Source organism: Ascidiella aspersa, chromosome 8 (assembly GCF_963924565.1).
Source record: "Ascidiella aspersa chromosome 8, kaAscAspe10.2, whole genome shotgun sequence".
NCBI lineage: Eukaryota > Metazoa > Chordata > Ascidiacea > Phlebobranchia > Ascidiidae > Ascidiella > Ascidiella aspersa.
Window position 1 is genome coordinate 24,376,787 of NC_139454.1, and position 21,078 is coordinate 24,397,864.

At 35.3% G+C, this 21,078-nt stretch overlaps 1 protein-coding gene across 1 annotated transcript in view; it reads right to left on the reverse strand.

Moving 5' to 3' along the window:
- Positions 1-15,917, reverse strand: part of LOC146136984 (uncharacterized) — a 53,006-nt gene extending 37,089 nt beyond the window's left edge. The window contains exons 1-7 of the mRNA XM_083396306.1: positions 15,819-15,917; positions 13,095-13,161; positions 12,218-12,240; positions 11,981-12,035; positions 3,698-3,886; positions 3,551-3,625; positions 2,833-3,021 (exon numbers count right to left, since the gene is read on the reverse strand). Coding sequence (XP_083252432.1) covers positions 2,833-3,021; positions 3,551-3,625; positions 3,698-3,886; positions 11,981-12,035; positions 12,218-12,240; positions 13,095-13,161; positions 15,819-15,917 — 697 coding nt within the window. The remainder of the gene's footprint in view (positions 1-2,832; positions 3,022-3,550; positions 3,626-3,697; positions 3,887-11,980; positions 12,036-12,217; positions 12,241-13,094; positions 13,162-15,818) is intronic.
- Positions 15,918-21,078: the final 5,161 nt, after the last annotated feature.

Genomic DNA, 21,078 nt, shown 5'->3' on the forward strand with positions numbered 1-21,078 from the left:
TTTTGTTCCTTAAAATTGTTTGTTACTCGCTGTAATTGGTGTCGCGACAAAAGGTTTTCTTCAGTCGTAAGACTGCCACCTGATTGTCGTTAAATCAATAAAAAACTAAAACTAACAACGCCGATGCAAATGCATTCGCTTCCTTAAGAGGTGGGCAGTAATTTTAAATTGCAAAAGTTTATATGCCTAAAATGTAACCTTGACTAATGATGTCACAATTACTCGCGACCATTCAAACAGCTAAGGCCCCGTTTTGCGACACTTGTTAAAATTCTATGTAAAAGCGTTATGCACTATCGATTTCATTGTAACAACGTTTTTCTTCACTTAAAATGTTCGGCAAAAAACGATAAAACAAAAATGTAGATGAAAAAAGGTCTGCTTTACAGTTATTTTTAATAGTCTTTATTGAGATCACAAATTTTAGACTTTAAAGGCCCGTTTACCCTACAGCTGCACTCAGCTGCTCTGGGCGTAAAAATCTCTCCAAACGTAACGTTTTTCTATAGCTGCACAGGGCTTGAGTTTAGCAAAGCGTGAAAATCGCTCCAAAGCGTATTTTTAAGCTAGCTGCAGCTGCAGCTGCAGCTGCTGCACGGGGCTTGAGTTTAGCAAAGCGTGAAACGCTCGCCACAATATAATGTAAATGCAAATTACGGTAAATCCAACTGTAAATCCAACTGCGAAAAATAAGAATACGTGTAGACCTGGTCGCAATAAATCTTTTCACAAAGACTAAAACTAACATCGCCTATGCAAATGTATTCGAGTCCTTAAGAGGTGGGCAGTAATTTTGACTTACAAAAGTTTAGATGACAAAAAATTCCATCAGTTATGACGTCGCAATTACTCGCGACCATTCAAACAGCAAAGGCCCGTTTTTCGACACTTGTTACTTAAGATATTCGGCAAAAAGGGTTAAAACAAACGTGTAGATGAAAAATTCTGCTCTACAGTCAATTTTTATAGTCTTTATTAAGATCACAAATTTTAGACTTTAAAACTTAAATTAAATTTATTTTAATAAATTAATTAATTTTGTACGGCAGTCAATTTTGCATTTTTACGACATAAGCACACTTCATTTTTTGAGTCATAAATCACTCAAATACATTTCTACAGCAACTTTAATTACGTGTACATGCTTAGTGCTTAACTTCCCACATTTTACTCAAATATTAAAACAGTATGTGAAAAACAAAATCGTACATTATTGTAATATGGCTTATGTGTATTACACCAAAATTTGTGGGTCGCGTAGGATTTCGAAAAGTGTATAGGGGTCGCAACAATAAAAGGTTGGGAACCACTGGTCATATAGCCATGTCGTTTACTAATTTGCCTTCAATGGTAGTGCAGCTCTTTATTGTTTAATCAAGCCATCTCCCTGATTTGTATGTGTTCAACTCAGAGTGTTTCTCACATCTGGGTCACAAAAGACGAGACACACCGGTAGTAATATTGTCGTGTCTTGCAGTAAGGTTTTAAAAAATGACTTAAACAAGCGTTGTTCTTTCATAAACCTACATTTTAAAAACACATAGTTAACCAATAATGTTAGTATTAAGTGTCTCGCTAGCCTTCTGCATCCTGTTACTACTATCAAATTCATATTGAAGGGTATCTAAAGTCCATCATTAATTTACTGATTCGATTAATCTGCGGTAGACTTCCTTTGTTCTTTAATTAGGATGTTATATGTCCTGTGATCCAGTTTGAGCCATTTTGCCCTTCTAACTATTCTTACAATACATTACAATATATTTCCTATTAGTCTACGTTATTAATAAAACGAGGGGGTGTCGAAGTTCGTTGTACTTTGGCATATATCAATATACGTCAGGGAAGACGTAACTCTTTTTACTGTTGTGTATGTTAAAAAAACAATACCTATCCAAAATGTACATTTAGGTTGGTCTGGTCATTTTAAAATAAAAAAAGTTGTAATATATGTTGTTTTTAAAAATTGTGCTAAGTGTGCGGCAACTGTGTAAATAGCAAAGCACCATTCGTGATTATTTAGTCTAGTGGTCGGCAAACTGTGGGTCGCGGCCCACATTAGGGCCTTTAAACATTTTAGCGGGCCGCGAGCTATTTTTAAATAGCATAATTTTATCAGGTATAATTGTGGGTCGCGCTATACCGGACATTCGTTGTGCTGTATTTTAAAAGTTGGTATTGCTAACGTTTTTATCATGTTTAATGTTGCATCACAGGGCGTTCAGTACATGGCCTCTCTAAACTATACTTTTAGCCAAGTTTAACAATTGAAATACAATTATTTTTGTGTTTCGCGCAAAAGTTTATTCGTTTTTACTTAAATCTATTCAGCATAAAGGCGATATGCATTTTATGGCATCTTGTGTCGTGTGACTCACATTCTGTTAAATTATAGTCTATAAACGCGGTTACTCGAATTAAAATAAAAATCTGTTTAGGTGCCTCATGCGTCACATAGGCCCATTATATTAATTTTGCCAATTTGAAACAAATTAACGCAATTAAAACTGAACTCCAGCTGCCAAATTTGAATTATTTTTAGGATTAATTTTATTACGATGTAACTCGGTGACATCATTGTCAAAATTTTCATGTTCCAAATCAAAGCAAAAGTCCTTGATCCTCCTATTTTTTCGTACTGGTTTTGCGCAGTGCGCCTTTAATAGTTCTGAAAGGAATATTTTGGTCCGCGACAAAAAAAAGTTTGTCGACTGATTTAGTCGATAGGTGTTTCTTTTTATTTATAACGATCGATAACACGATGCTTCAGAATACGTAACTTATCGCAGTTATTGATTCGATGCAAACTTTAACTTATTCCAGTAACAATACCTTGATATTCACATATGTAGTAGTATGTGCCAAAACACCCCGCATCTCCCCACTTCCAAGTGTAAGTATAACTGCCTGGTGAGCCTGATCGTGTTCCAGTAAACACCATACATTTTCCAGCACCTGATGGTCCGCTTCCACCTCCTATCCATCCGTTGTATCCCGGTGTTGACCAGGTGCTGCCGCCTGCTAAAACAAAGGCTGGAGGTTTAATTGGGTTACAACATCCGAGCACCCGAATGAATATCAGGACTCGTGAACAAAAACCAAATTTAGTAAAATAATCACTATTTTGCGCAAATATCCTCTGTAGAGTGTTTATTGTTTTCATTTTATTTAAGACTTACATTTTGTAAATTCTAAAATTTCTGTATTTAATATAAAAATATTATAATGACGTCACATGACTCGTCAAGAATGCATTTGACTCCTGACAAAAACGAATCTGTTTAAAATCCATACGGTAACAAAGCTAATGCAAATCGTTCTATTTGTTTAATTGCCTCATGTAACTTCAATTCTGATAAAAGTACTTTCTTGTCTAGTTTTTCTACGAATAAATAAATCAAAGCAGGCTGGTTGATTTTGTTGTAAATTACCAAACTTTGTAATATTAAACATGTCATTATAATTTCATGTAACATACAAGTTGAGCTAACATATCGAGCTACATAATCCTCCCGCGGGAAAACGTTTTAAGCGAATATTTAGTAAAAACCTGAGTAGGTTGCAAATGTTGTTCCATCTGGCCACTTGAAGCCGTTTCCAGTTCGTTCCCCGCCGATGAAAGCATCTGACACAATATTTGTTTTAACAGTTGCAATAAACAATTTAGGCACAGTGTCGATGTTTGTTATATACTTACAAACGTTTGAACCTCCAGTCCACCCGTTTTCAACCTTGTTGCTTGCGAGAGTGCTGAGGTAGTTTTGTGTTGCTTCGTCAGGAATACTTGCCAAAACACCACCTCCATTATTGCAAGCTGACTTGGCGGTTGCTTGATTTACCTTGCTACTTGAAAGAACAAAGTTCCTGCCCTTGCATGTTGTAGCGTCTAAAGCAATACAGCAGTGGTCGACAAACGTTTTTCAGTGTAATCACGCGCAGCGCGAAATAAATGCGTTTTGTGTTTCAAGTTGCAAAACTTCCATTAAAAGGAAACGTGAAGCATGAGGCAATTAAATAGATTCGAATATTGGTTTCGTTACCACCCCCAGCAATGCAAGCTGACTTGGCGGTGGCTTAAGCTACTTTGCTGTTTGAAAGCACAGAGTGTATTCCCTTGCATGCTGTAGCGCCTATAACGACACCTAGATGCTCTAAACAACAACTAACAATCACTATTATTTGACGTAGTAAGCAAGTAGTGAGGGATTGCGGCAGACTCTGACACGGGCCACATTATCATGTAAAACCGGAAACTGTCTGCGTGCCGCTTCCATCGCGGGCCGGTTCTGTTTTTTCTAGCCCAGTGGTTCTCAAAGTTTTTTCATATTCCTCCAAATTTTCACAGTGTATGGATATAATGAGCAAGGTGCATTTTTTTATTTATCTCAGAGATAAGAGTGAACATTACAAAAGCAGGGTACAATTGAAAAACAATACAAAAATGCAAAGTACAATTTTACCGAACGAAATTTACATTACGTATTAACAAAGTGTTTTAATCAAGTAGACGTGAGCCAAGTGGCTCCCTTTGAGAACCACTGTTCTAGCTGGGTTTGCGTTAATTTCTTCAACCGAATCTAACTATATATAGAACGTTTTAACCAAAATTAAGTTCGACGATTGTCAAAAATGTGATGCCATTTGACAAAACCATCAACAAAATGCGCGAAATACAAAAATCGAACCACAGACTTTATCACTAAATGCCCTAATATTCCAACCTTAACAACACTAGCCCCAAACAAGAACAAACAACCCAATGCCAAAACAGCGGCGCCCCAACGCCTCCGAACTAAAGCTCCGAAACCTCGATACCAAAACGTCTGATGCAGATCGATGACCCCCGATCGTGCTGTGGGGCACGAGTTTAGCTGTTCAACTTATAATACTTTATTCAACCGCATTGCGTTCTAATTGACGCTTTTGTTCTGAACTGCAACTTCAAGGTGCGTATCTAACTCGCAAGCCGCCACAAGATGTTCTGGTGATTAGAATTGTATTAGTCAACGAACAACCAGTTAAAAACTATAGAGCGGCCAAACAATCAACGCTGTTAACAGCACAAGTCGATAGGTAAGAAAAGATAGTTTTCAAGCTGATAGCGGTCTTAAGTAGCTACAGACAATCCAATGCTGACCGCAGTGATAATAATAGCATTTTACACTTTGCTGAGAGTTAGCGTTGCTTCGCATAGGCAATAATACTGTCACATAAGCAGAAACATCATAAACATACGGTAAACACAAAAGCTATTAGTCGGTAATAAATCATGCCTTCTACTGACCCATACCCCTTGTTCTACAGTTTCAGGCGACATTTTGCCTATTTAGGCCGTATTCCGATGAATTTAGGCTTATTCCGTGGGGTTCATGTCTTTTGGGACAATTTAGATCTTATTCTGTCACTGATATTACTGCGTATTTGGCTTTATAATGTTTGCGGTCTTGATTCTAGGGCACTGCAGATTAATCTTCTTTAGATATTGCTACATTGTATAAGTTCTATTGTGTGTTCCCGGGCAATGTCCTGTAAATCATACCCCTTGTTATGAAAACATTGAGGCTATTTCCAGCATATTCGAAAAATGACCCTGACGATTCTGCTTACTTTTTGGCAGTTTTTTTCGGAGATGCAGCAAAGATTTATTTCATCAAATAAAAATGCCAATAATCTTCCTTTCCACTTTGGTGTAGAGTTTAAAAATAATTGCTGTGTATTTATACTCCTGACACCTCCAAGAATGTCGCGGCACACCTGGCATGGGCACACCGGTTGCGGAGCACTACGATAGACCAGTGTTTTCCGCGGGGGAAAATTACACCAGTTTAAAGCATTTATAGTTTTTTATGAAGAGTGCGTATTTTTCATAGCCAAATAGTGTCGCCAAAATTATTTGATTGTCATGTTGGTTTAGCATGGGGCGTAGCCTACCTTTTTTGTTGCATACCAAATCAATTTATTTCGATTGCATGAATTTGTATCGTAATAAACATCAAATGTATAGTTCACTCTGTATTAAACTTGCAACTGTGATAAATGATAACTTATTAAAATACTAATTTAAACCGAGTGTTACTCATCCAGCAGTATTACATAAACAATCGACGTTTCGACTTCCTATACAGAACGCCTTCATCAGGATACTGACATATCACGCAAAACAGATTCCTTAAAAAAAACGTCGATTGATTATATATTACTGCTAGATGAGCAACAATTTATATATTAGGCATGGCAGCAATAGCTTATTTCAATAATTTAAACGTTGTTCAAAACTTAGAAAACACAATAATACAAACCTGTTTTGTCGATTCCAACGGCCGTTAGCAATATCAAAGATAAGACAAACATCGGGTAAAACATTAAGAAATTTTTTAAAGAGAAAACTTGAATTCTTTAAGCGCCGCTATCCTTGCTGATCCGAAACAAACTAAACTTCTGACCATCGGTTAATTTGGCCAAGCATATAGCAGGTGAGGATACGTAGGTAGAAAACGAGGCGTTTTATGTATAAATGTTTTAAAGTGTTTGGTATGACTCGAACAAAACCGAAGAACGGCGCCCAACAAGTAGTTGCCCCTCATATCGTTTTAATATCATTAACTTATTATGACTTATTATAGGCCTACATATTAAGTAAGGTCTATAATCCTATACACAACTATGGTGCGGATGTAATAGCTAATAATCAAATATGATACCTATAGCCAGGGTCCAGCCATACAGACCCATTTACGTAACTAAAGTGGATACTGTGCAGTTCACTCATAGGAGTGTCGTATAATTTTTCACTTAAAAATACATGGTCGAAAAATGTTTCACAATATGCTATTACACTTTTACCAAATAGCAGTTTGTGTTCTTATTAGTTACGAAAGCTGGTAATGCGCATGCGCACGTCGGACGTGGAACTCGAATAGTCTTAACTCCGCAGCCCTTCTTCTAGAATTATATAGTAATTGTCGAACTGTTAGTCGCTAAAAGCGTTATGAAGGGTGGCCATTTAATAAATGGGAACAAATTTAGAGGCTAAACTGGATGAAAACATTTAACTTCCTAGCAAAAAGAATTAACGGAACATCAGGTTGATTTGCTTATGCGCAATTATTTCTTTGAAATGAAATAACATTGGAATGAACAATAAAGCACGTTTGTGAAACGCTACGTAATAAACTACGCTAATTAACGTGCAATACAACGCCTTGATGGCTGAAATTAATAAAGTACAATTAACTGTTTACGTAAAGCCTAATCTGCTCCTACCGTGCGTTAAAATATGCAAAAAATAAAAATAAAATGTTTCTCTTCATTACAACAACTACAAGATGTCCGATAATATCGAATTGGAACCGATAGTATCGGCACAAGTCCGATATACTCTGGGTGATATCGGTGCCGAATGTTTGCATATTAGCATTTTTGTGATCAAATTACTCTTCTAATTTGGAAAGTAAATTTTGACGCAATGTTAGCATACCAAAAAATAAAAGATAAGTAAGCTTCCTAACGCAGATATGCGTCACTAAAACAGATTTTACTTCACCACCTGACAAATGTTTTCGACTGGTTATCGGAATAAAACGTAAAATATCGAACATCCTACATACCACGGTATCAACGAGTTACTTTATCAATATAATTTAACTAAAACAAAATCAATCAGTTAGCATAAATCAATTGATGGAAATAGAACAGCAGTAAATTAAAACAAAACAAAAATAAATAGTTTCGATATAGCAACATTAAAATTTGTAAAAAAGTTGTGTCATCAGTTGGCATCAAGAATTTGTTAAAACTAGGAACAGCAGTAAGTTAAAACCAAAAATAAACAAATAAATTTGATATAGGACATTAAAATTTGGGAAAAAACGCATATAAGTTGTTTCATTGGTATAATACTTCGTATAGGTATGTGACTAATGAAATAGTCATACAGAAAACGGTATCAGGGATACAAATAGACTTTGCAGGCTTCATACTGGCATAATGTTAAACATCCCACATATTGTACAAGACAAACACAATGTTCTATATTGGCATGACATTCCTATAATTGTAACGGGAGTCTCATTACGTTGGTAGATGTTAGAAGGAGGCGAAATAATTTTAAATAGGAGGGCGGATGAATAACATTTTAAATATTGTTGTTTTGTTCATTTCTGCAACCCGGTCGAACGTAAACAATAGTTTATTATAGGCTGGCTATCAATCACAAAACAACTTCACGAAACAACACGTGGCATAAAAATACGTGTTGTCCTTTCATTATGAAAATACCCATATCAAACCAATATTTTGTGGACTTGGTATCTATTTTTATAAGATAGCTACACCCAAGGTTGTCCCCTGAAATTCCTCCAGTGTTCGTCACGATAAGATTTTTAATAAAGTAAAAAAACGATGAGTTTTGAAACATTTTTTATTTGTTAACGCGATAAAGCTGGTTATTATAACTAAAGAATACCGAGTCTATGGAATCTGGTCAACGTACGCATTAAGGAATCAACATGCAACTTATTCTTAAACTTAAGATAAAGTATAGAAACAGAGACGATACTTTTGCATTTAATAAACCACACCAAGTATATTTCGGTTGGCACCGGGAAATTATTTCTGTAAAGGGCAATTCTCATTGGGTTTCGTAAATTTTTGCAGAGGTTGCAGGTAACATGAAACATATACTTTACTATAACATTATACGCAAGCACTTGTAATACTAAGTTGTGTGTTGTCTTGTCGCTTTGTATTTGTGAACGTTGTCTCACACATTTTATCTCCTTTTTTCTTTGTGTCATTCTATTTTTGCGTCCTGTTGGCCATGTGTGTCATTTCCCGATGAAGGCTTTCCGAAGGGTAAGCTGAAACGTTGGTTTAACAATTACATACCAGAAGAACTTATTTTTATTATTATTATACACAAGTACTTGTAATTACGCAAGCGCAGCCGATTACTTTGACAAGTGTTTAGAATTAGGCGATAAAATTGGAACTTATACATCATGGGGATGTAAAGGGCCTAATAAATATTATGCAAATTCACTACAGGCAAAAAACATTGCACGCTGCAATATAAATATAAGATATTGCACGCAATATATAAGATAAGTAATAATATGACTAAATTTTTTTTTCTTAAAAATAAACTTTTAAATTTTCGGGCAGTTGAAACGGCACAAGCATAAGTATAAAGTAACAGTAGGTTGCTTCCTTCAAGTCTTTTTGATTCTCCTCGCTTTCAAAGATTTGCTTTTTTGCTTGAGGCTCTGACGCGAAACGTATTCGTCATTTTCGCTGCTGCTTTTTGACCAAAAACGAAAAGTATAGGTATAGGTTAAAAACATTGTTGTAATGACTTAAGTCAATGACTTGAATTAAGTGCACTTAAGACACTGTTTTTAAATACCTTGGCTTGACTTAAGTCGTTAAGACAAATGCAATGGGTGAAATTAAGTGTTTTTATAACGTCAATCGATCGTTTATATTGAATGTAATATGCTATAAAATGAAGCGTCCAAGATAAAAGATCCACGCTTGATAGAAAATCAAAGGCTGAAGGGATGAACTTTTGCTGCACATACCAGTAACCTAGCGTGCCTTTGTCCCCTAAATACAATGCCGCGTGCGAACCAAATTCATAAACTGACGTTTAGCGAAGGAAGTGACATCATAAGTGTGTTATGATTGATCAAACAGTAAACAACCCTTTCAATTCTACGAACATGGTTTTATAGGCTACCGATGGCGGCTGTTTTCCTTTTTTTACTTATATAGCGAGCGCTCGTTTTCATCCAATTTATCGCAGGCTTAGACTATCAACGTCTAATCGGCGTTTTTATTTCAGTTTCCTTTCAATTGAACGCGCTGTCAATTTTTTTTGATAATGGGTAAGCAATCCATAGATAAAAATTATTGGGCTGTTGGCCGGCACCAAAACAGCTGATAATTTTGAACAAAGCTGACATTAAGGTCATCTATAGGTAAAATTTCCAATACAATTATAATGCAACCTATACGAGATAATTTAAACAAGTTGCCATATGATACTTTTTAAATTTTTATGTTTTTGCGAAATGTCTCTCCGCAAAATAAAGTTTTAAAGAAGAATTTTATCTGAAACTTATAACATGTTTATGTTGTTCTATTGTTATTAGTTTTCTTTTGTTTAATTTTGCTTTGCTTAATTGAAATTCACTTGTTGTCTTATTTCGTTTCTTGCCGTTACACCTTTACGTTTTCGCTTGTAATAACTCATTGTTTTGCACTTTTGTTTTGACCCTGAAGGAACATTTCTTCTTTTGCAACGCAAACCGTTTTATAGCACGAGGGCAGTCTTGTTTTAGTTGTTTTGTGAGATGGACACTATTTTAGAAGCAAGCCAGCTAGCGTTCGCGCGTTCGCTCAATAAAAGAGCCCACCGTTCAATATTAGGTTTGCTAATTTAGTTGCATGCGTACACCAGATCAGAGACAGGCATTTAAGCAAGAACAAAATATGGCTTAAAATTCAGACATGAAGTGACGGATTGAATAAATGGCATAAGCTTCAATATATTTACTTCCATCATACCGAGAGTTGCAAATCAAAGCGCAATTGGTTTTTAACCGATCTCACTAATGGCCATAGCAATTGCAAATGTCTTGGGAAGGATGCAAGAATATTTATACCATAGGGCCGTGGTTCTTAACTAGCGACCCATCGAACCCTTGGGGTTCGACACAGCTGTTTCAAGGGTTCGGCAAGAACGTCCTCTGAAACTTGGACTGGTTGTATTAGAAAACACCTTGTATTTTGAAGTTTTATTTTGAAGACTTACATTGCAAAAAAATCAAAAATATTTATGGAAAAACTTTAGTTTGTTTTTGAGGTTTTCTGCTAAAATCGTGATTTCCATTCAAGATTACAACGCTTAATTCCTTGATTGTTACTATTTACTTTAAGCATCAGGTTGAAGTACAAGGTTAGATATTTTAATCAAATTTGCAATCATGTATAGTTTACAATTTATTTGAATAACATAAATAGAATAAAGTAACCAACTTAAGCACCCAGGTTAAATATTTGAAATAAGTTCGTAATACATATTTTACAAATATCCCTATATTAGAAAGTGCAGACTGATACCAACTTATATTTTTTTATAAATTGACATTTTGCTTAATAATGGAAACAATTGTGTTTCCAGATTATGAAACACATCACTAAGGCTTAGTAAAATATTCAGCTATTCTATAATTGTTATAAATTTAGCTAAAAGCATCACCAATAACAGTAACGCATAAAGCGGAAATTCAAAAGAGATAAATATTTATATTTTGTTAAAAACATCCTTAATATCTGCAACATAAAACTGAAATAGAAAAAAACGTAGAATTATAGCTACAGTGTTTTTGATTCACACGTTTGCATTAAATTGCTTTTAGCAAAATGTCTATAAATTGGAAAAATAAATTTAGTGCTGGAAATCTAATTTTATATGTTAGTCCCCCTAATATGCATATTTTAATTATTTGTCGTTGTTTTTAACACAGTGTACTTTCTTAATAGGTTAATGTTCGGCATGACATTTTGAATTCACGTTCATGCTAACGCAACTTGTTCCTATAGAATCATAAAGAAACAGACACAAATTCTTTCCAAGTATGATCTTTTATTTACTTTCCATCCCGGCGAAAGACAAGCCTAAAAATCAAGGTTTGTAATCAAATGTCTTCAATTGTATAGTTATGCAACTCTACATAATAGCCCATCTAGGATTATTTAATGGGAATAGGAATCAATAAGTTTAACGTCGGTGGAGAACAGAAATTATGTTTTTTGGCTAAATTGTTTTTTTAAACAATAAATGTCCCTGAAGCACTCGCCCCAATTGCATAAGGTAACGTTTAAAAAATGTCTGATCCTGGTTTTATTTGGGTCACTGTTTTTGTTTATTTAGCTTTTTGCCACTGTCCCCATAAAAAATATTTTATTTTGTTGTTACCGCTTTCAAGCCTCTGGATTCCATCCAACTTCATCTGCATCGAAGTCTTCCAATCCTAAAAACAATAATATTGCACTTCGTGGTTAGTTTGATTAAAACTTTTATCCAAAATAAATGGCTGATGATATTAGCATTATAAACATTAAATTAAAATAACCAGAATAGGTACTCTAGTACACATATAAAATATTTTAATCAATCATTCATTTAAATAAAAAAGCAAAATTCGTGCAATACCTTCGAGATTTTGCCTTTCATCCCTGAAAAAAATTTAGTGTTATTACAATTGATTTGTAACAAATAAATTAAAATAACGATTGTGTATTTTATTACTTCAACTATAGGATTGTCGGATACAATTTATTATGATGCAGATACCAAATAATTTGGACAAAAAGTATTGCGATTAGATAGCAATAATGACGTCATTTCTATGCTTATAAAAGCAAATTTGATGAAATGTTTTATTTTTGAAATTTGCTTTAATGTTACCACGTTTAAATACATAGAGTTATTAATCTCTTGTTTTTTGATAAATGTATCATTAAATGTAGCAATGGGTTGATTGGGATTCGAATCATGGGTAAAATCGTTACAATAATTTGTTATCGGATCGGTACCGACACCTACCTAGTATCGGACAACTACCGATACTACCACTTGGTATCGGGTATCGACTTTCATCCGATATTATCAAACATCCTTAATTACTACAGTGCATAGAAGCACACCTTATTACACTGCATCGCGGTGGTACCAGAGTTGGATCAATTGTAATTTGTAATTGATGTAATTAATTATAGGTTTTAATGTAATTGTAATTGTTACGTAATTGTAGAACTTTCATTCTGTGTAATTCTAATTGTAATGGTAATTTGCTAAAATTTTGGCTCAATCAATTGATATTGAGAAAATTGAAGTTACAATGCCGAAAATTGTAATTGGTGGAATTAATTAAATGTTTTAATGTAATTGTAATGTAATTGAAACATTTAAGGGATTAATTATCGTTGCAATTAAAATGAAATATTGAATTTGATCCAACTTTGATTGGTACAATAATATACAACTAAAATACCCTCCGTTGCCAATATAAGTTTGTTATTGCACTTACCCGCACCACGTTCCAGTGCACCATCTCCTTCTTCTACCTCCGAAAACCCTCCGTCTTCTACCCGCCTCTGTCGCCGACAGCAGCAGACAAGTCATCAAAAGCACGACCAAAAGCAGCCTAGAGTTCATTGTGAGTTGCAGTGAATTAACACAAACTGAAAAGCAAGGACTTAAGTGTGAGAAATCAACGATACAGTCGTTACGGATGAGTCGACTGCGGCGAAATCCTTTGCACGAATTCAGTCAACATTTTCTGGGTGCGTACCACTCAGTGCATTTCTACTGCCGCTACTTTCCACAAACTTTACAAATAAAACATTTAATTCAAACTTTTCTTAGGTTTATCACGGAATTAATGAATAAAAAATATCGTTGGAAGCCGCAGATTTCCGATTACAGTTCGACTTAATGCGCCAAAGAGAGAATATAACTTTCCACAGTCGCAATATATTTGCAGTAATATCCTAAACGACGAATAGAATCTGAAGGCTGCTCGCGTTCTTTACGTATGACGTGAACAACAGTTTAGAACCAATTCACTAATGTACTGTCTATAGCTTTAAGCATAACCTCGGTGACTTAAGAAGTTGCATAGCGTGCCGTAAGGCAAGAATGTTCACATAAACGCAAATCACAATCTTTATTAGTGATTTCTTTCCCTTCTAGGCCTGACCAAACGTGTTATGACGCATAATAATCAGCAAAATTACATAAAAAATAGCAAACAAAAAAGTGTTATGCTGCTTAATAATCTCCAGAATTACATCCGTATTTCCTTCCTTTTTCACAGCTTTATTTAGCACATACGCTTTTCATCATGTCCCTTGGAGAAAATGTTGACAATCCACATAAGTTTGGGGAGTAGAGCTTTTCTCTCGTCTATCCGTTTTATAGCTAACATCAGTATTGTCATCAGTAAACAAATCACAAAATGTACTACTGCAATCTATTTCTTTGCTTAGTTAAATGCGAAACTAACTCACATTTTGGAATTGTATTATTGTGTTATCAGTTACTTGTATACAAATACAATTACAATTTTTTGTTTACTTAAGCAATTCTAGAAATGGGTGCGAGAGTTGGTTGGTGATTTGAAAGGGGTGCAGCAAGGAAAACGGTTAGGATCCACTGTTTTAAACCATCCACGAAGGTATCCAGTAGCAACAATATAGTTCGTTGTTGTAGATATTGGGCGACGATGTAATACATTGCGCTACAGTCGATTACAGACTTATAATCCTTTCGTCGTTTAACTCGCCAAAATGTGGTAATCACAAGACAAAATAAATCGTTTTATGACCAACCTAAGAAAACTGCCATACGGTTTTAAACAACAGAGCTTCCGATGCTTCCGTGAAAGAACCTTTTTGGAATAAAATTTGTTAGAAGAAATAACACTCACCCCTTCATTGCATCAGTTTAAGTACGCATTTGTATTTTCAATGAGGAGTTTTCTGACGTTTGACGCAGTTTAGCACTGGGATCACGTATATCACGCTATCAAGCAGGTCTAAACAATTGCTGCTACAACCTAAAGTTTTACGTCTGAGAGTTATTCTCAATTGACAAATGTTACGGGGTTTCGTTGCCTAAAAGATGTATAATATCCTTATCCAAGTGATGTGTGATATAGTCGATTATTTTATCGTGCCATTTTGAAAACATCACGCAGCATTGTACTTTGTCTGCATGTTAAATACAAATGGCGCGCGTGCAACTTCTCGCAAGACCTCATGACGTATATTAAAAGGTTTCCAAGCATTTATAGGGCAATAACCTGCGTGACTGTAAAATCCATTGCCTTGGTAAAAATAAAATTTCATGTGGCAAAATTTCTACTTTTATGTTTAATAGCTGTTTGCAGTTTGTTTAACCACGTAAATGGAGCCTAAGTTCTAAAAATATTGCGTTTATTGCAGCATTTTCCTTAACATTCTTTGATTAGGCATTAAGAAACTTACACGGAATACGTACAGCATCCCTAGCCGAGTATAAACTACGCAACATTTGGACTAAGTTTGCTAAATATCGCGTTTATTGGAGCGGTTTGAACACTAAGCAAATTTACTTTTCAAACAAAATTTTGTTTAATTGGATGCAGTATGGCTCCTGCCGGGATTACGTATTTGCTTAAATTTCGCGCAATTGACCAATTTGTGCTACGACTTTTTTACGTTTGTTAGTAATTTTTGATCGACATATGTCACGGGTTTTCGTTATGTAAAATATGCGAGACGTGTTTAGTCTAGGTTGTGTGTTTAGCAGCTCCATTTTTAAAAACACGCAACGTTGCCATTTGGTTTGTTGTTAAATATATATTTTTAAATTATCGGGAATAACATGCGGCTTCAGGAAGAAGGTTATACAATGCTGGTAACACGTGATTAGTGATTAAATGATCAAAGTGTGGTCGCGCCTTTCCTTTAGTGACCTATTTCAGACTCGATACGGCTTTTTATACGTTAATTTTTCACTTTTACACTGTTTTAACCAAATACGAATATAATGGGAATTTACCGAGACCAGGAATTAGATCTTTAGAACTATAAGCCGAAAAGTCACATAATTAAACACGCCATTCCATTAATGCCGCTTTCACATGGAGAAGAAGTTGCTTAGCTTGCCGTATGGCAAGGATGTTTCTTATAAACGCAAGTCACCATCTTTACTAGAGACTTCCTTCCTTTCTATGCCTGACCAAACGTGTTATGCTGCTTAATATCACCAGCATCACATCCGCTTTTCCTTCCCTTTCTACCGCTTTACCCAACCCATACGCTTGCATGGAACAAATGTTGACTACTGGCTTTCTTGTCTCATTCATTTGTTTTTATAGCTGACATCAGTGTTGTAAACAAGTCACTTGGAATGACTTAAGTCCACTCAAGTCAAGTCAAGTCCAAGTCCAGGTCATCAGTTGCCAAATCTTAATTGGCGCAAGCCACGTCATTTGGCTCAAAAACCCCAAGTCAAATCAAATAAATGAAAAGCGTTGATTTAAGCCTACGCAAAAGCCATCGACTAACGTCAGCCCTGACATATGTCATATTTTCTCCGGCGAAAAATTTAATTTTCTGAAATGTGTTCAAAGCAACAGCAGTCATCAAATGTCTCAGCGTTAAGTAAAATACTGATGAGAAACTTGTTTTATTAAAAGTGAACCCGCACCATGAGTAAAAAAAACACTTACTATGACTAGTTTAACAAAACATTACAATTTGTTAATAATTTTTGCTTTTCCCCGATTTATTGGCCTTGATTCAAGTTATTTTAGCAAAGGGCTATTAAGCTGCACCGAGTTAGCAAAATAAGAAATAAGTTATCACAACCAATTTAGTTCTACTTCCTCAAACTACTTTCGAACTAAAATCTTTGGGCGATTTGTGTATTAAGACAATCCTTGAAGGTATAGCATAGAAAGAGTATAATGTTTTTAAGATATTGGACGATATTGTAATAAATTGCTCTATTCTCGTTGACAGACTTTAAACAAACATCGAATACCCCTTATGTTGCCTAGCACGCTGTGGAAATCAAAAGACAAAATCAATCGTTTTAGGACCAACCTCAGAAAACTGCCATACTGTTTTAAACAACACAGCTTCCGTAGCTTCCGTTAAGATTTCGTCCATGTGTTGTTTATAGCATTTTCCCAGTATTATCAGATACTGATCATTTCTTTCAAAGAAGCTTTTAGAACAAATCGGAAGAAGAATCAATTCCCACTCCAAACCAAGCGATTTTAATTAAACTGAAAACGACCATGTTAATAGTGGCACCCAAGCGGGTTTGGACAACTATAAGCAATTCTAGTTATCACATGCATTGAATTAAGAGCAAAATGCGACTAATTTTAATTCTAATATAGTTTGTGAATTGCTTGTGTGCTCTAATTCTAGTTCTACTTTAATTCGGATTTTCATAAAAATGCCAATTTGTCCAACGGCATTTTTATTCTCTCAGAGGAAACAAAGAATTTGAATTTAATACTCTTCGGTCGGAACAACTTTTTTGTCATTTTAAGTTTACACTACAGCTGCACTAAGCTGAGCAAAGCGTAATTTGCATTTAAATTAATTTGTGGCGAGCGTTTCAAGCTTTGCTAAACTCAAGCCCCGTGCAGCAGCTGCAGCTAGCTTAAAGTTACGCTTTGCTAAACTCAAACCCCGAGCAGCTGAAAAAATACGGTTTTGAGCAATTTTCACGCTTTGCTAAACTCAAGCCCAGTGCAGCTATAGAAAAACGTTATGTTTTGTCGCGATTTTTACGCCTAGCGCAGCTCACTGCAGCTGTAGTGTAAACCGGCCTTTATAGTGTGACAAGTATGCTAAAACATCATTATAAAATTTAGCTGACAAATATTTACCCATTCGCATTTATTATGAGAATAATTGGCGAATGAGATATAATTTATTGTCAATAAATAAACGTAATGGGGGCCTTAAAATGTCGGACACGATTCGAAACGTCACGCCAAAACTGACGATAAAAATATATAGCGAAAACACAAATGGAATTCACGTACAAGTCAACTTAGCAAAGTTTTACGATTGTTTTCATATTTTTGGAGATAGTCTGTTGACTTGGTTCTACACGAAACTGCAGGAAGCAATAGATTGTTAGTAACGCTACTTGGCGATCGGTTATTTAACAACACGGAGCCGTTATGGTTGGCTACTGCGATTTCCCGAATGGCTAACCCGAGTGGAATAACATACAAATGTGAGCAATGCATTTAAGTTGTAATGCCCTTTCATTGCGCGAAGAATGTTAACTTGTAAAATAAAAAACATGACATAATGGAAGAAACGACTTTGATTTAAGCATACACAAGTACTGGAAGTTATGGTTTTAAGGATTCAATAACGACAGTCGCATAAAGAAAAATATAATGTGCACTTACGACGTAGCAATGGAGAGTTTAATTTCCATAAACTCGTAATAGAACTTGAACAGCACATAAATAAAGATATTTTTTTTGTTTAGCACAAAGTTCACGGAAACCCCAGAAAACATTTTGCGACCAACAATTCATTAAAGAGTTGCAAGAATTCAACGCTTTTCGTGTTATTCGTTTTCTGCTCAAAGAAGTTTGAAAAATTTATTCTGAACTGTATTATGTTTGCATGGAAATCAATATGTTTAAACTAATCATTCACCCTCCATTTAATTCTATGTGTTAGTTCACTATGGAAAAAATTATTCACGCTGGGGCGAACCATTGACCACAGTTTAAGAAATGCAGCGTTATATCATGTAAGACATGACTACAGGAAAATATCATATTGGAATCATGGAATATTTACCAGGGGGTGACATTGTGAAAATCAAAACAGACAATCTATAGTGTTTAATGCAATTTGTTAACTTCCTTCTTTCTTGTTTTTAATATTTCAAGTTTTTTTTGTTTTGTTTCTAGTTTATCTTAATTCTTTGAGGACCAAAAAGGTGCCAAGCACAGTATGACTTTTTGTGCAGTGTGAAATAAAAAACTGTCCACACTGCACAATATTCAAATGTGTTTGTTAAATTAATTGTGTACAAACCCTAATAAGCTCTCTCGTACACTGATTGGCCAACAGCAGCGTTGCCGATCCCAAACTGCTCGTATGCTGTGTCTTCACTTGCAGCAATCCTTGGGACGTTGTAAGCTTGACCAGGCGACTCGCCATTGGCTGATACGTAGGCAACAGGAATGACGTAATCACTGTCGTCAGACGGATGGTTGGTGACGTCATAGCTGGGATGAGCAGCAAAGCTAGTGTTGACGTAGTTGTTACATTGTCCTCGAGATTGATCTTCAGCGTTGATGGACTTAGCGTCGTGACCTAGAATAAAATAAAACGGCACAAAATTTTATTTATACACATGAAAATTCTTCAAATTACAGGACATATTTTGTCATTATCAGACATCAAAATGTTCACAGTATATTTACCTGCTTGGGGTGGAGAACGATTGTCACTTTTCCGTTTTTCCAGTTTCGCCAAAATTTGATTTCTTTATGAAAAAAACACAAATATATTAACTTATATAATTGACAAAAACACAAATATATTTCACAAAATGGCTGTCGGGGCTTACAATACCCACCTCTTGATGTAAACAAGAACGGCCACTCCAAGTAGTATTATTACTGCACAAGAAACTCCTATTGGTGTAGCAAGGCTGAGACTAGAAACAGACTGGTTTTCTGAAAATAAAATACTGTTAGCTAGCCTGTTAGTATATTTATGTTTAAAAGTTTTAGCTTAAGATGTGATTCAAATTTTCAGTATACACGAAATTTGGGGCAACTTAACCAAAGAGCTTAAAGTTGTACATTACGTAAAAGCTGAATATAACAATAAAGTTGCCTTGCGTAAATATAGATTTACAAAGCAACATCTACACTTTTATATGAGCTAGTATTTAATAAAAACATTGTGGAGTCTAGCATGATTTACTGTAAAGCATTTAAATGAAGTTGTATAGTCACCTATTGGCAAGTAACATACGCCATTCGATGGAAGAATTGTATTTCTGCATAATGACGTAATTGGGTGAAAATCTGACGTCACCGTGTCTCCCTCGTTCAACGTGACATCATAAGTCAGTGTAATGGAAGGCGTCAGTGTTATTTCGGAGGTTGTGGTTTTGTTGTTTTTGCTGGTTCTCTTAATTTTCAGCTACATACAAACGACGATTTCAGAAAAATATACTTGGGAAAATCAATAATACAAATGACATACCTTTGCACTTGTTATAACTGAAACAGACGTGGATGGAATTGTGACTTTAATTTGGCAAATTTTGTTTTGAAGGGTGAGTTTTGAAACGATTCCTGCGAAAACGTTTGAAGTTGATCCAGAAACAGTTGGGGTTTGGGGGACTTTCCAAATCTCAGGAAACAGCTTAATCTAAATTACATTATTTTAGCTATAATACATTTTTTTGATTTTTGAAACAATGCAACACACAGTGTCCTAATTAGTTGTCTAAAAAAGAACGAAAATTAATGGTGTTGAACTTACTTGAATCTTGTAATCTTCATTTCCAGGCAGGTTTCGAAATTCCGTGGAGTAAAAATAGTTTTTAGAAGGCGTCGTTTTGTAATTTTTTACGATGTTAGTAAGCTTGTCTGAACTTTGTGCAGTCAGCTGAAAGTTAAAATCCCGGGAATACTTGGTTTCATCAACCCACTTCACAATTATTTTGTCGCTATGGCACCAAGTAGCTTCAGTAAAACGAACAACTGAAACATAAAAAAGAGAATAATTGTTTCAGCAAACAGTTATGAATATGGAAATGCAAAAAACAGTAATTTCCGTTTATTTTGTAAACTAGATTATTACATTATGCTTACTGGCAAAAACACAGAGAGTGGTTGACAGGAAGTTGCAATTCTTGATTTGTGATGTTCCCTTCGCAAATGAAGGGCATTTGTCTGCATCTAAAGTTGCATTCTCAGTACCTGAGTTAAAAATAAGCAATTAATTGAGGTTCATTTACTAAAGTCAAACAATTTGGTTAAATTACTTTGGGTCCAAACCGCCAGTTTTGCAAGCGAGCTTCCGTTAAGATATTCCGACGACGGTAACTTGCCTCCGCGGTTCTTACAGTGGAGTTTGGCATCCGTGTATTTTCTACTCGTGTTATAGCTGACGTAAAACAGTCCATTGTCGAACAGTAAATCTGTGAAAACAGTATTTTTTAGGTTTTTGTAAAATACTCGCTTGTATGAGTTAGAATTTAATTGTAAACGCGGTCGCACTTACGCTCTCCCGCTGTTTATAACAAACCAGAGTGGCCTTACATACCCAGCATATTGTTTCAAACTATTATTTGTGTATTTTTTGCGGACCTAAAACGATAACCCATACGAAATGTCGTGCGAAATTCCTATAATTGTATATTTTCTCCGTGTAGAGTATTTTGGGTGTAAACTCACCGTTACAATATTGCAATGTTACACAAAACAACACTGAGGTATTACAAACGTTGCA